The 14,229-nt window shown below is 42.2% G+C and overlaps 1 protein-coding gene across 1 annotated transcript in view; it reads right to left on the bottom strand.

The window, feature by feature from the left end:
- Positions 1-14,229, bottom strand: part of UPK1B (uroplakin 1B) — a 31,774-nt gene that overhangs the window by 7,243 nt on the left and 10,302 nt on the right. Inside the window, exons 2-6 of the mRNA XM_003893959.5 lie at positions 11,573-11,660; positions 10,433-10,633; positions 8,108-8,182; positions 7,313-7,435; positions 4,059-4,238 (exon numbers count right to left, since the gene is read on the bottom strand). Coding sequence (XP_003894008.1) covers positions 4,059-4,238; positions 7,313-7,435; positions 8,108-8,182; positions 10,433-10,633; positions 11,573-11,641 — 648 coding nt within the window. The 5' untranslated portion in view covers positions 11,642-11,660. The remainder of the gene's footprint in view (positions 1-4,058; positions 4,239-7,312; positions 7,436-8,107; positions 8,183-10,432; positions 10,634-11,572; positions 11,661-14,229) is intronic.

The raw sequence follows: 14,229 nt of genomic DNA, 5'->3' as shown, positions 1-14,229 counted from the left end.
TCACAATCCAGTAAGTATTTATACATGGCACACTCTATCCTAGTCACTGTGCTAAGTTCTGGAGTGATATACACGTGTAAGGCTAGAGCTGCCATCTGAGCAGCCTCTACCAAAGCTCTGGGAACCAAAGGGAATGCCTAGGAAATCCTATAAGCAGGGCTGGTTCCATGGACCATGCGGCCCTGCCTCTCACCCCATCTTCCACTACCAGAGGAGGTTTCTCTATAAAGCGAATGAGCTTAAGCTTCAGGGCCCCTTACTTGAAAGACCCTTTCAAGGCCCTGTGCCTAATTTTTTATGCATATTTTTATTGTTTTTCCTAAGAAGGATCCTTCCCTATAATTTGTGTGTGAGGGTGGGGGTGGGGGGTTCCAGCCACAAAAAATCTAGCTCCATCCTTGTCTTCTACTCGTCCTTCACTCATTCTGGCCTTGTCATACTGATTTCCTTTGTGCTCCTTCAAAAAGCTGGGCCTGCTCCCACTTAAGGGCCTTTGCACTCACAGCTCCTTTCATGTAGAATTTTCCTTCCCAGTCTTCCAGTGTCTCATTTTCTCACTTAATTCAGACCTCTGCAAATATCATCTCAACAAAGCCTTTCCTGACAGTGACAGAGAAAAAGACCCTTTCTCCATCCTACTCTATATACTCACCCTGCTTTATTTCTGCTTATGGCCTTTTTGGGCCTGGAATTTTATCATGTATTTGTTTGGTAACATGTTTATTTTCTGTCTCCCATGCTAGAATGCAAGCTCCACGAGGGCAGAGATTTTATGTTGTTCACTGTTGAATTTCTAGAACCTAGAATAAGTGCCTGGCACATAGTAGACACCTAATAAGCATTGACAGAATGAATGGAACATTAAGTAATGTTTACAGCAGTATAACTTGCAACACACTTGATGGTTCACAGAACACTCCCATGTCTGTTACTCCTGAGTCCTCCCAACAATCCCAGGAGGTGGGCATTCATTTAATTATATATATATAAGAGCCCACTTATGCCAGGTACCAAGTACTGGCTGGGCATTTAGCTGTGGCAAACAGAAGCAGGCCTTGCCTTCATGAAGGTCACAGACAGAAGCCCCATTTTTTTTCACCTCTTCTCATTTAGTGCCTTTTCGTGATGTTAGTCAATTTAGTGGTTCTTTACTTGATCTTCCTTCATTTCATCATAACATTTTTGAGGTAGAGTGATGGCAATTTGCATATAGCATTTCTGAGTCACATAAACCAGAACATAGAATATATATATTTGCATCTGACATGCTGTGTGAAATTCTAGTTAATTTCTACTATTACCAGGCTTATAGTGACTTCCCTAATTTCATTAGTCTTCACAGCTATAGCAGCACATTTGTGCATTGTAGATCCTGAAAACCTACAATATGGATGTGAAAAAGTGAAACCTGGGCAACACAGTGAGACCTTGTCTCTACAAAAAATAAAATTAGCCAGGCCTGGTGGTACACGCCTGGAATCCCAGTTAGTTAGGAGGCTGAGGCGGAAGGGAGGATCACTTGTGCCCAGGAGTTCCAGGTTGCAATAAGCTGTGATTGCGGCATGGCACTCCAGCTTGGGTGACAGAGTGATACCCTGTCTCTCAAACAAAACAAAACAAAAACCAGGCCGGGCACGGTGGCTCATGCCTTTAATCCCAGCACTTTGGGAGGCCGAGGTGGGCGGATCACAAGGTCAAGAGATGGAGACCATCTCTGGCCAACATGGTGAAACCCCATCTCTACTAAAAATACAAAAATTAGCTGGGTGTGGTTGTGTGCACCTGTAGTCCCAGCTACTTGGGAGGCTGCGGCAGGAGAATCGCTTGAACCTGGGAGGTAGAAGTTGCAGTGAGCCAACGCATCCACTGCACTTCTCAGCCTACACACAGCTTACGGCAGGACCCATCCCCAGGAAAAAAAAAAAAAAAAAGAAAAAAGAAAAAGGAAAACCATTCACTATTCACTTCTTTATTCACCCATCTATCAAACATCGGTGCTTGCCTTGTGCCAGGCATTATGCTAAGTACTAAAAATATCAAATCTGTAGAATCAGATAATACATAGTCCTCAAGGAGACTCAGAAAAAAATAGACTTGGGAACAACATATAGTTCCAGGTGGTGAATGCAATAATAGAAATAAAGTATACCAGGTCTTGGGGTGGCACCTTTTGCTTGGTGGAAAAGGACAGCAAGAGGGGACTTAGCAAGATCTATGAGCCAGAGAGAATGGTGGTGTGTGGGAATCTGGGAGGCTGGGCTAGGGAGAATCAGAAAGGATTAATAGATAAGAGATGATGTCAAAGGAGCAGAATGAGTGAGGTTGAGAAACAGGGAGCACAGGATGTCAGGAACAAAAAGAGGAATTTCAGAATTCAGGAATTTAGTGGAGGAGTAGGGCTGAGTGATGATGAATTTGTAGTTGGTAGACAGTGGAGGTGGAGTTGTTAGAACAGATGAGGCCAGGGAACTGCAAGGGAACGTGTTAGAAGCATTGTCAAAATGGGTGTGGAGGTCCCAAGATAGAGGAAAAGAGTTCATTTGTATCTTCTCCTCAATTTCTCATGTATCTAAACTTGAGAAAAGGAAGTTGCTTCAGGTTTGTCCTCATAACTACAATATTATATGTGCTAGAAAAAAAATGTGTAACTATGAAATAAACTGGTTATCTGAAGACAAATGTCTTACTTTCTTCCCTTTCAAAGAGGTAATACAGTCTGTACACAATTACAATCAATCAATTGTACACAATTACAATCCAACTTGCATGAGCCAGTTCCAATGTTGAAATATCAAAAGCCTTTTATAGTCCTGAGAATAATTATATTGCACAGCATGATTATAAGCAGTGAATTTGGTTTTTAATAACAGTCTGAATATAATTGATCAAAACAGTGCCAATGTTGCAGTAAAGCTCAATGAGGGTTGCTTTGCACACTGCTGCAAAATAATCTAGATCACTCCCATGCCCTTTTCTGGAATAATGCATCCAGTTCCAGTCCCGGCACCCTGTCAGGTATGTGGTGATCAACAGTGCCATGTCCTTTAATCTGAAAGTGCAGTTTGTTCTACTCCCAAACAAAAGAGCCTGACATTTCTCAGTTATTTAATGAGCTGGTACACCACTAGCTTTCCTTAAAGAAAGCTTTCCTGGGCAGAGCACAGCGTTTCAGTGTACAGTGTCAGCAGATGCTGACTGCAAGTATATGGGGATCCTCACCAGGACTTTTGGGGAATATTAGCAAGTCTTCATTGGCTTAGAGTCTGTGCTTGAAGCCAGAAAACTCGTGTTTCAAAAGCCAGAGGGTTTTTTGAAAAGATGGACATTTACTAGTTGTGTGGCCTCGGCAAGGTATTTGTTAGCATCTCTATATCTAAGTTCTTCATCTGTAAAACAGGGATCCTACTGGCACCTACTACTGAGCATTAAAGGAGATAGTAGATGTGTGGCACTTGAAACAGTGTTTGGCATTAGTAAGTATTCAATAAATGTTAGTTTTCATGACTGTAATCACATTATCCTCATCAGCCTGGCAACTTTTTCAAAAACTATCTGTATGTAAACTACTTTCCATCCAAATCACCAACCTAATGTTTATTAAGACTGTACTACTTTACCATTGAATAAGGAATGTGGATGTGTAATTACTACATTTATCCTCAGCAATAGTCATTGCTTTGGAATTGGCAAAACATTCTTTTTGCACATCATCCCTTCCAATTTATGTTTTGCAAAACTAGAGGAAAACTTTGTTTAATGTAAATATTTCTTGAAATACCAATTCTATACATTGAACAAATTGTCTTTATTTAAACGAAGTTGGATTCTGCTATTGCAGTTCTCATGTTTTGTTAATGTTATTAAAATGTAAATTTGCCCCTGTCAGTCCTAGTTTAGCATTTGCAGTTTATTAACAGAGAAGGAAATAGTTAACATGAGGTTTAGGGAAAAGAATGTAGAATTCCTTACTGAAAGACTATTTCCTACAGTTGACCAATATTTTCCTCATAAAGAGCAGCAGAACCTCCTGGCAAGTCTTGGGAGGAGAGAGGACTCACCTGATTGTGATAAAAACCAGGCACGCCTAGTTTACAAGCCTCCAGGTTGAGAGGTTCTTTAAGATTGTTCATAACACAGCACTGACGAGGCCAGGGATAGTCAGCATCATTATTCTCAGTCCGGAAGGCAGACGTGTATTTTTGCCAGTCTGATGGACCATTTACGCCACAGCAGTTGTCCTGTCAGCAGATGAGAGATACAAAATTCTCTTTCGTGGTCCCTACTAGAGCCATCGATGTAGCAACTGAAATTTTATAGAGAAAGAAGATACGGAAAGTGTACCGTATCTTACATTTACTAAGAAGTCCCCAAATGACAGCTGAAGGTATTGATAACTTACAACTTACATTTCACAGTTTGTAAAATAATTTTTACACTATTACTTTACTAGTCATTAGTGAGCCCTGTAGCCACTGACATGTTACTTAAACTCTCTAAGCCTCAGTTTCCTTAACTGTAAAATTCGAATATAGTACCTATCTCATAGAGTTTTTTTAAGGATTAAATAAGTTAATTTACTTAATGTGCTCAATACAGTGCCTGGCTTATGCTAAACTCTTAATAAATGTTAATAATGATTGATACTGTACTGATATCTTGATATAACAATGTGAGAGAGGAATAATTATTGTGATATATGAGCAAATTGAGAATCATAAAATTAAAAATTTTAGTGATGAAGTTATGAGTAATTGTTCTTGTTTTGCTTTTCTGTACATTTAAACATTTTTTAAGAGTAATTAGGTATTATTTTTATAATGGGAGAAAATAAAGTGAAAAAAATAACCTGGTGACACACAGCTGTCTCCACGTAGGGAAGGGAGATCAGTTAATGCATCCCTTACACTCTGGATAGAATTGAGAATACAGGACAAAACACAATTCATATAGCTTTCCTTCTTTATTATCAATTCTGCTACAATCCTTCAAAAGGGAGGAAGTTAAAACTATGGGTATCTTGGAACTGTTAGAATGAATATATTCAAGTAAGCTTGATGATAAATCAACCGTCTTTAAAGGATGTACAATTTTGTCACTATATTATGAGAAATATCTAACTAAGAAAAAGAATTGCTCTGCATTCTGGGAAAAAATGGTTAAGTCTAAGCCAGGCTTATTTCAAGCTAGGATTTAAATGGGGACAGAGAAGAGTTAAGCATCCAGAATTGAGCTCTGCAGTGCTCCAAGCTTCAGATTTGGGTAAAGAGTGACAGCCCAGCAGAAGAGACTAAGCGGGAGTAGCCAGTGAGACAAATACCGATAAGATGTCAAAGAAGATGAGGACAGAAACTTGGCCATTGGATTTGGCAGGATGGAGGTAATTGGTAATGAAGACCAGGGTTGTTTTTGTTGAGTGGTGGGGCCAGAGGCCAATTGTAGTTGGATGAAAGAAGATGAGGGGGATGAAAATGGGGACCACAAGTGTAGGTGTCTCTTCTGAGATTTGCTGTGGAATAAAACAAAAGAGTAGTAGAACAGAAGAGTGGGTGAATGTTGGACAAGGGAGACTTTTTATAAGATGGACAATTTAAGGTGTCCATGTAGGCTGAAGAAAGGGAGAAACTGATGAGGCAGATCAGAGCAGGGAAGACTGTCGGGGCAAAGGAGATGGAATGCAGAACAGAAGCAAAAGAGCTGGACAAAGGACAGCCCGTGTGTCATAACAAGAGAGAAGGCAAAATGCACAGGTGTAGATCAATGTAGATTTGGTGGTAGAAAGATGAGCTGGTTCTTGTCTAATTGCTTCTATATTCTTAAAAACATATGAGGTCAGGTCATCAGCTGAGAGGGAGGGTGAGGAGCAATGTGGCAGGCATGAAGGAAGAACATGTGAAATAGTGACAAGTGAATTTCCTGGGAAAATATACTAGGAAATATTATCTGCCCATCTGAGCTCTGTGGTCACAAGTTTAAATTGAAATTATCACAGTTGTGTGACTTTTCTCAGCAATGTTTAGCTCTTAGAGTTTAAATGAAGAGTGAGCAAAAAGCTGTATTCTACTCAGTGGGCTTGGTTAGGAAAGAATGACCAACAGAGAAGGGTAGGGAAGGAATGGCTATGGGGCTGGACTTGAATATGGGTTAGGCAAAGGGCAAAGAGAAAACATGAAAGGGGTGATAGAAAGTTAAAAAGTGGTCAATTAATTGGAGGTCCTAATGGGGTAAAATTATTAGAATTGAGATATTAGAATAAATGAAATAAATAACAGAAATTAGTGGTCAGAGAGTAGAATGTTCTTAGTGGCACAGTTATTGGTGATGGCATGCTGGCTATGGTCATGGAAGAGGGTGGAGGTAGAGTGGAAAGCAAAATCTTTGGAACGGGGTAGGACAAGGAATTGTGAGACCAGATGTTGCGGAGTCATCCATATGGCTGCTGAAGTTTCTAGGTGAGATGTCAGGAGTATGACTGAAGAGGTAGACAGTGAGTGAGATATTGAAATCCCTAATGAAGGCAGGAGAACAATTGGGGGTAGGGAGGCTGGTAAGTAATGACAAGGAGGGATAAAGGGTGATGTAGATCGAGGAAGCAAATAGTATGAAAGCCAAGGGGAGCAAGAAGGAGCCTAGCCAATTTCCAGGTCCTATGGTACATGGATATGGGAGGAAAATGAAGGGCAGGCAATACTCCCAGGAGATAGCCAAATTTCCAATGAAGCAAGAAAAAGATACTAAAGAGTTCATAGAAGGAGTGATGGCTATAAGGGAGTTTGCTGATGACAGACTGTAAAAAGTTGGTGATGGGGTGTGGAGTAGGAGCAGGGGCCAGTGAGGAAGCTGGGTCAGATTGGTAGTTATGTAGAGGATAACAATTTGTGTGCAGAGGGCAATGTGGGGGTGATGATGGATATTCTGGAAGACTTGGACTTTTGATGGCATTGGAGATAAACATGGACATAAACTATGATTGCCAGGAGAAAACTGGGTGATCAAATCAAGACATAGTGCCTGGTCCTTGGCAAGACTGGCTTACAGGGCTTGTGAAGAGGTACCAAAAAGGCGAAACGGTCAGTAATTACCACTTGAGTTCACTGTGGGGCAGAGAAAATATTTTTCTTTTAATGTAAATGATTCCTGAGTTCTAAGAAGGAGAGTATATGATTAATCTAAATTTCTTGACAAAATCATTCCAACGAATGTAAGCTAATCATCATGGCTTGGAATAAAATATGGGGTCCCACTGAGTCATGTGTACGACACCCACTCCCACCAGTAAATAAAAATGGCATCTCCCCAAGACCCCAGGTCTTACCTGGAGCATGAGCCTGTCCCAGGTTTTGGTGACTCCATTGTTTTTCCACTGGTCATCATTGTTTGGAGGGCTGTTGTTTTGGTACCTCTCTAGCATCTGCTTCAGGAAGAGGTTGGGTGTGAACTATAATAAGAAGAGGCAACACAAGAGGGAGAGTTAGCACACTAATTTTCAAGGAGAGGAAAATATTTTTCTCTGTCAGTTCCTGGGGACACTGAGCATTCTCTCCTGGAGCAAAACTGTACTCAGAGACACCAAGTACAGCTGGCTGAGGTTGGCATAAGTCGCCATGCAGAGAAGAGACTCTCGTGTTAAAAGAAATCACTATGAGGCCAGGGGGACACATATTGTAGCGTGGCTTAGGCTAGGGCAACAGAGAATGTGAGAGAAGGAAATACATAGAATTGAGAGCAAGTGTTAGCTGAGGTAGAATAGAGATATAGAGATCCTCCCATTGGAAGGCCCATGGCCGTGGCAGAGTGGTGAAACCCACAGGGGATTACAAACTTGGGCCCTGGGAGTCAGGCTGTTTGAGTTCAGAATTCTTGCTCTTTCAGTTGCCAACTATGTCACTTTAGACAAGTCACTTTACCTTTCTGTCTCATTTTTTTCTTTTCTAAAATGACAAGAGTGATAATGCCTATTTCATAGATTTATAAGGATTAAGTGAAGTGATGTGTGTATTATTACCATGCATATTGGATTGCCTGAGCATACAGTAAGGGGTTAATACATGTTGGTTGTTATAATAATGATAATTCATATTATCATTTTGCTTTTTGAGGTTGTACTCACAAAGTCTCGTTGTGTTGCTGCTGTGATACAAGATGCCACTTCAAAGGCATATACTATAAACATCAGAATGAAATACTGGAAGGGAAACAAATGAGATAAAATAATTACATTTACCTGTCAAAGAGCGACTTGCCCAAATAATTATGATTTTTCAGCAAATTCATCATATAATCATGTAATCATTCATGTAGTTATTCAACAAACCCTCATTGATCAGTGGCTTGGATTGGGGCTTGGTGCTAGTCAGCTCAATTCTCTCCCTTTCTCCAGAGAACAAATAGCCATTGAATAGAGAGCTTCCTCAGTCCAGTTTTCTGAGTTTCTATTTTAACTGGGAGAAACAAGTACAAGAGAATGAACTGGTGTGTGTGTGTGTGTGCATTTACATGCATGTGCATGCTCAGTGCCTACCAAAAGAGTCTTAGTATATCACATACAATATAGGGCCTCATAAATCCACTTTAATTTTGGAATTTTGGAGAAATTTTCTTTACAATTTGCTGAGAATTTAGAATCACAGAGTTCAGAAAAAGATGAACTGGATCATGTTGAATATCTAGGGTCCTTCCTAACAAGCATCCAGCCTCATCAGAGGAGAGCCAGCCTCCAAGTGCACAGCGATTTGCCGGGCGTTCTTTCACATGCACCTGCACTCAAAGTACATCGGCTCAGGTGAGTGAAGTGGTACTTGCCGTGTGTGGTAGTGGTGTTGTGTGTGTGTGTGTGTGGGCATGGGCACATGGGTGCATGGGCACATGGGTGCATGTGCACGTGATGCCTCCACATGACAGTGCTGGAAGATTTCTGGCTGGAAAATATCTGAGCAGCAAATGACCTCTGAATCTGGGATGGGGACTGTTTGCAAGAGTTCCATTTTTGCCTTCCTCAGCCTTGCACACACTCTTGGGAGAAGGGGCACTGTGGTCAGTGTCAGCAGGGCAGGCAGGGAAAACTGTCCTTTTTGGGTATGGGAGGCTCTCCGAGCAGGACCCTCTGCCGCCCTCACTACCCAGCCCAGAATAAAGCTCTGGCTGCAGTCAACAGCAGGAACACCTTGAGAGGCCCCAGAACATTTTTTTCCTGTATTAGCTGCTGCCTTGCTCCTTGCCAAGAGCTTTGCTGGCTGCTCATAAAGACGCTCCAGAAAGGAGGCACACAGTGAGGTGTTTCCTCCTTTAGCCCCTTTGCCTCCCCAGCTCACTTCTCCTGGCTGTCAGGCACGCACATGGATGGCCCAAAGTGAGGCTGGGATGCAGGCAAATTTGTCTTTAGGAACACCTGTGTCTCCTCTCCCTTTTTCCTGTATTCCTTTCCCCACCCACCAAAAGTGGGTACTTTTGCCCTGGAACTTACCCACACTAAGGAACCAGAGAATGTAAATGTTCTGTATTCCGCTGGAACCAGGACAATGGTTAGTTCAAAGAAAGAGTGAACTAAGAAGCACCTTACGTTGCTGGACTGAGTCTATAAAGGGGGAACTGAGGTCCTGCAGCATTTGAATAAAAGGTTTATTTCAGGGGTGGAGCATTGGAGGCGTGTTCCATCATAGTGTGAAATGGCTGCCCTAAGTATTGGGGCAGAGAGTAGGGGTCCAGGCCTAACACTGAGGTTTCTCAGCTCTGCTGCCTGCAAATTTGCTTTCATCTGTAAAGGCAGGGCATGGTCTTGCTATCTGTGGTTTGGGGCAGAAGCCTCTATTTGATGCACAGAGGTAAAGCCCCCACAGGCAGGTATGAGCTGAAGGCTAACTCTACAGTGGTGCTTATCAAAGTTTTCTGGGGTCCCTGAAAAGCAGATTGGATAATAATGTGGGGAGTATAGGTATGATACAGAATCATCAACCTTGAGCTCAAAAATCTTTGAAAGCTTATACTTTCTTTTAAAAATATATGCATATTTTGTATTTTATATCCCAATATATTAATGCCTAATTAATATAAAATGTTTTGAACAACTTATTGCCAAGAGAAAAAATCTAACGAATGAATTCTCACTGTGTCTCTCCTTTGGCCTATATTGCTCCTAGTTGTACCTGGGTGTATGCAGACACCAGCTGTAGAGGCACAATATGGAAAATACTCATCAGGCCACCCCCAGGTGTCTCCCCTTTGGCTTCTCTGTACTGGAGTCTTCTGGACTTGCAATAGTGGAGGGCATTTTTGCCTCCACGTGGACAATTTCACTGCAGGGAAAGTGTTCCCCTCCTCACCCCTCATCTGGTACTTGCTGCTCCCCCACTGAAAGCCAAATCTTTGCTCAGTAAAGAAGAAAGAATCCATTAAAATTGGCTCAGGGAGACAACTCCAGAGAAATCTGAGGTCTTACCGCCAGAAGAATTTTCCTGCTGGACTTCATGATACCTACGATGCCAAGAACGGACAGGCAGAAGAGGCAGATGCCCACAAATATGCCGATCCAGGCAGCCCCATAGATGTCATCATTGTCAGTGGCTTCAAGCAGTGGGTAGAGGCTGTGTTGGTCAGATACAAAGAAAATGCACTCCGCGGTCAGGGCAATGCCGCAACACTGGGGGCAAATGAAGGGTAGGCTCCATCAGAAGTGCAGCTTTGGGAAAGGGGGTGGAGGGCGGGGAAGGTAAGAGACTGGCTCCCTTTCCTGCACAGACTTTATGCAACTAATCTAAACAACTACTTCCATCCTACTAACTGGTTGCATACACCCCTTCACACGTTATTCTGTCTATTTAGAAACAGACCCACACAATTTCAGACCATCCACAATGTCCTTGGGGCATGAATCACTCAAACAATGCCTTCTGGTATGAGAATGATCTCCCCCTGCCCCCATGTCATGACCCACACTTCTGGGTTGTAATATTTGAGCTGGTCCTGGGCATATTTATCAATGACAGCTGGGAGGAACCTTGCTGCTTATCTTTGCCAACACCCACATTTTATAGATGAGGAATCTCGGCCTTGAAAGGTGATGGCCAGAGTCATGTGGGGAGTCAGGGGGAGAGCCGGGCCAAGAGCTCTGGACTCCAAAACAAATGTTCTCCTATGCCATCAGACCCACACAGTGTGACCTCTGTATTATTCTTACACCCTGGTACTGGCCTCTGTGTAAGAACAAGAAGATGCAAACATCTGTCCCAAAAAACCTTAACAGCAGAGTCCCATGGAAATCAAACCAAGGTGACATAGAAAAGAAACACTGAAGTGTGTTTGTAGTCAGAGTGTTTAGACACTGACTATGGTTGACATGACTCCTTTTAGATACTTATAATTTAAAGTTGGGAGGGAAATATCTATTTTTTCAACCATGATCTTTTGACATATGGTTAAATTCTAGCTAGCATATTTACTAACATATTTCTTAAAATGAAGCAAAAATATAGGAAGCCAGTAATTACAGCATTATTTTCCTTGAAACTCTTACTTTTGATTAATCTAGAGTTATGATTACAGGAAGAGCAGAGTTTCCTGAGAAATAAGCATTACTTACACCAATAATCACATTTCCAAAAATCAGCAGGCCCTGGAAGCAACGAACAGTGGAGTCGTCTTTGGCCATCTTCAGGATTTCCCACAAGCTGAAGGCACAGTTGAAAGCATTACCAAATAACTGCTACAGTTTCTGTAACATGAGTAAACCATGCCATTGCATATTGCCTCCTTGTTCCCAAATGAACCAAACCAAAGCCATATAATCCTTTAGCAATGAAGGACATTTGATTATTGAGCTTAGTAATCACATAACTTTTATAGAGAAGGAAAAGAATATAGCCTTCCAGAGCCTGGTCAGTGCCTTTCAGGAGTTCTTTCAGGCAAGGAGTGTGCAGAATGCATCCTTCTGAGTGGTAGACTGAGCCCCGCAAGGTGGAAAGCACAAGGGGTGGACCTGAGGTGGTGATTGGGCAGGGCCAAAGCACACTGAGGGTCACTGGCATAGCCCTCACTGCCCTTGGCCATGACAAGTGGAAACCTAAAGGGTAAACTCATGGCTACAGTTAGTGGTTGGTTCCCATGTGGACTGGACTGTAGGTTGCTTTTAAAAACTATCATTTTCTGAATATTTTATTATCTTCAAAGAAATAGTTGGCAAATAGAAAAGTGCCCTGTTGTATATGAGGGGAAGTGAAAAACGGGGACTAGCATTTACTTCCTTGTACCAGGTGTGTGCCACTCTACCAGATGCTTTGCATGCACGCATCTAATTCTCATAACCCAATTAGGTAGAAAAAGAAGAAAAGTGAGGAGGCTCCATTTTGCAGATGAGGAAACTAAAGCTTAAATTGGTCAATTAAGTTCCCTGGGGTCACACAACCAGTAAGTGGCAGAGCTAGGCTAGAGACCTTGGTGTGTGTGGACTCCAGATACTCTGGAGTCCACGCGCTTCACCACAGCCCACAATGACTCCCAGAAACTATTGATAGACTTTGGTGCCATACACAGCTGAACATGGGTCTTTCACTTCCCTGAGGGTTTTCTGGAAGGAACACAAAAGGTAAGCGTGTGGGTCAATCACTTGGGCTTCTGCACTTGAAGCACCTTGAGAAAAGCGATCTACAGCTCTCAACATTTAATTAATCAATTCATGCATTCCTGCTATAAATAAAAAGTGTATTAAATGGTTCAATATGCATTTTGAGGCATACAAAGATATGTAAGGGAGATTATTGTATTCTAGGATTTTTTGTGTTAGTAGGGAAACAAAGATGCATTCCCACATAACTATACTACATGTAGTGAGACTAAATATTGTGGGAGTCCTGAGGCGGGAAGACATAAGTCTTGCAGGATGTGTATGGTTTGATACATAGAGTGGAGGTGGATATGTGTGGGAGTGAGGTGGGGGTGGGTGACATTCAGGTAAAGAGGAAGGGAAAGTTAGGGAGTAGAGACAGAAGAGCAAGGTGCCCACAAGATAGCAAACCAGTCAATTTGGCAAAAGTCCTAGTTTCGTAGGGTGGCAGTGGGAGGCAAACCTTCTATTTGTCTCAAGCCTTGCTAATTTTAACCTCGTTGTTACACTATAAGTATTAACAACCTTCCGAGTAAGTTTAGACATCTGTAAATATTTTCCTTTATCTGTTTCCTGGGTAGCTGTGACAATTTGAGTTAAAATTTATGAGCATTTTTGGCTCAGAATTTGGCACACAGTGGGTACTCAATTCATGTTTGCTGGAGAAATGGAAGAATCTGGGCCATTGGGTCTCTGTGTAGTTTCTGCTTAAATGCCATTCATTTCTTTCTGCTTAGAAATTTCATTCATTCTTGCTAGTTATTGTTGCGTGTTAGACTGCACAAATTCCCCCAAGGGGGAGACTTACTCGTGTAGCTGGTTGAGTCACATTGTAAAGTTCATTACTGGTATGTACAGACATTATTCCTGACCAGTTGGGTTAGTATCTAAACTAGAGACAAAAGTAAATAGACTGTGAAAGGTATGGGTTCAGATAAAAGAAGCATAGAGAGGAAAGGGCAGAAATCAATAGAGGCCAAATTCAGTACCGATATCAACTTGTGCTGATTATGTACCGTGTGAAAGAAGACAATTTCTTCTTTTAACTAGTTTATTTTTATTTTTATTATTATTTTTTGAGACAGAGTCTCACTCTGTAACCCAGGCTGGAATGCAGTGGCGTGATCTTGGCTCACTGCAACCTCCACCTCTCAGGTTCAAGCTATTCTCCTGCCTCAGCCTCCCTAGTAGCTGGGACTATAGGCGCCCACCACCACACCCGGCTTTTTTTTTTTTTTTTTTGTATTTTTAGTAGAGATGGGGTTTCACCATATTGGCCAGGCTAGTCTCGAGCTCCTGACCTTGTGATCTTCCTGCCTTGGCCTCCTAAAGTGCTGGGATTACAGGCGTGAGCCACTGCACCTGACCTCAAGGAGTTTAAAGTATGATTACAGCATGGGTTCAAAGCAAAAATGACTGTGCGCATCAAGGGGACAAGGAGGGCTGTGGAGAAGGACGGAGTTAGATAGGCACTACTGAGGGGCTTTACTGGTCCAGAAAGGAACTGCAGGGGCCCTGATCAAGGGAGGTGGCCTGGGTGACTCAATTATGCCCCGTGACTTACAGACTTTTCCAGAGATGACTCTGCCACACAGAGTTTAGTCCTTACAAAGGGGAAAGAGCCAATGAATATTCTG

The sequence above is a fragment of the Papio anubis genome, chromosome 2 (genome assembly GCF_008728515.1).
Source record: "Papio anubis isolate 15944 chromosome 2, Panubis1.0, whole genome shotgun sequence".
Lineage (NCBI taxonomy): Eukaryota > Metazoa > Chordata > Mammalia > Primates > Cercopithecidae > Papio > Papio anubis.
This window is presented reverse-complemented; position numbering and strand designations above follow the sequence as displayed.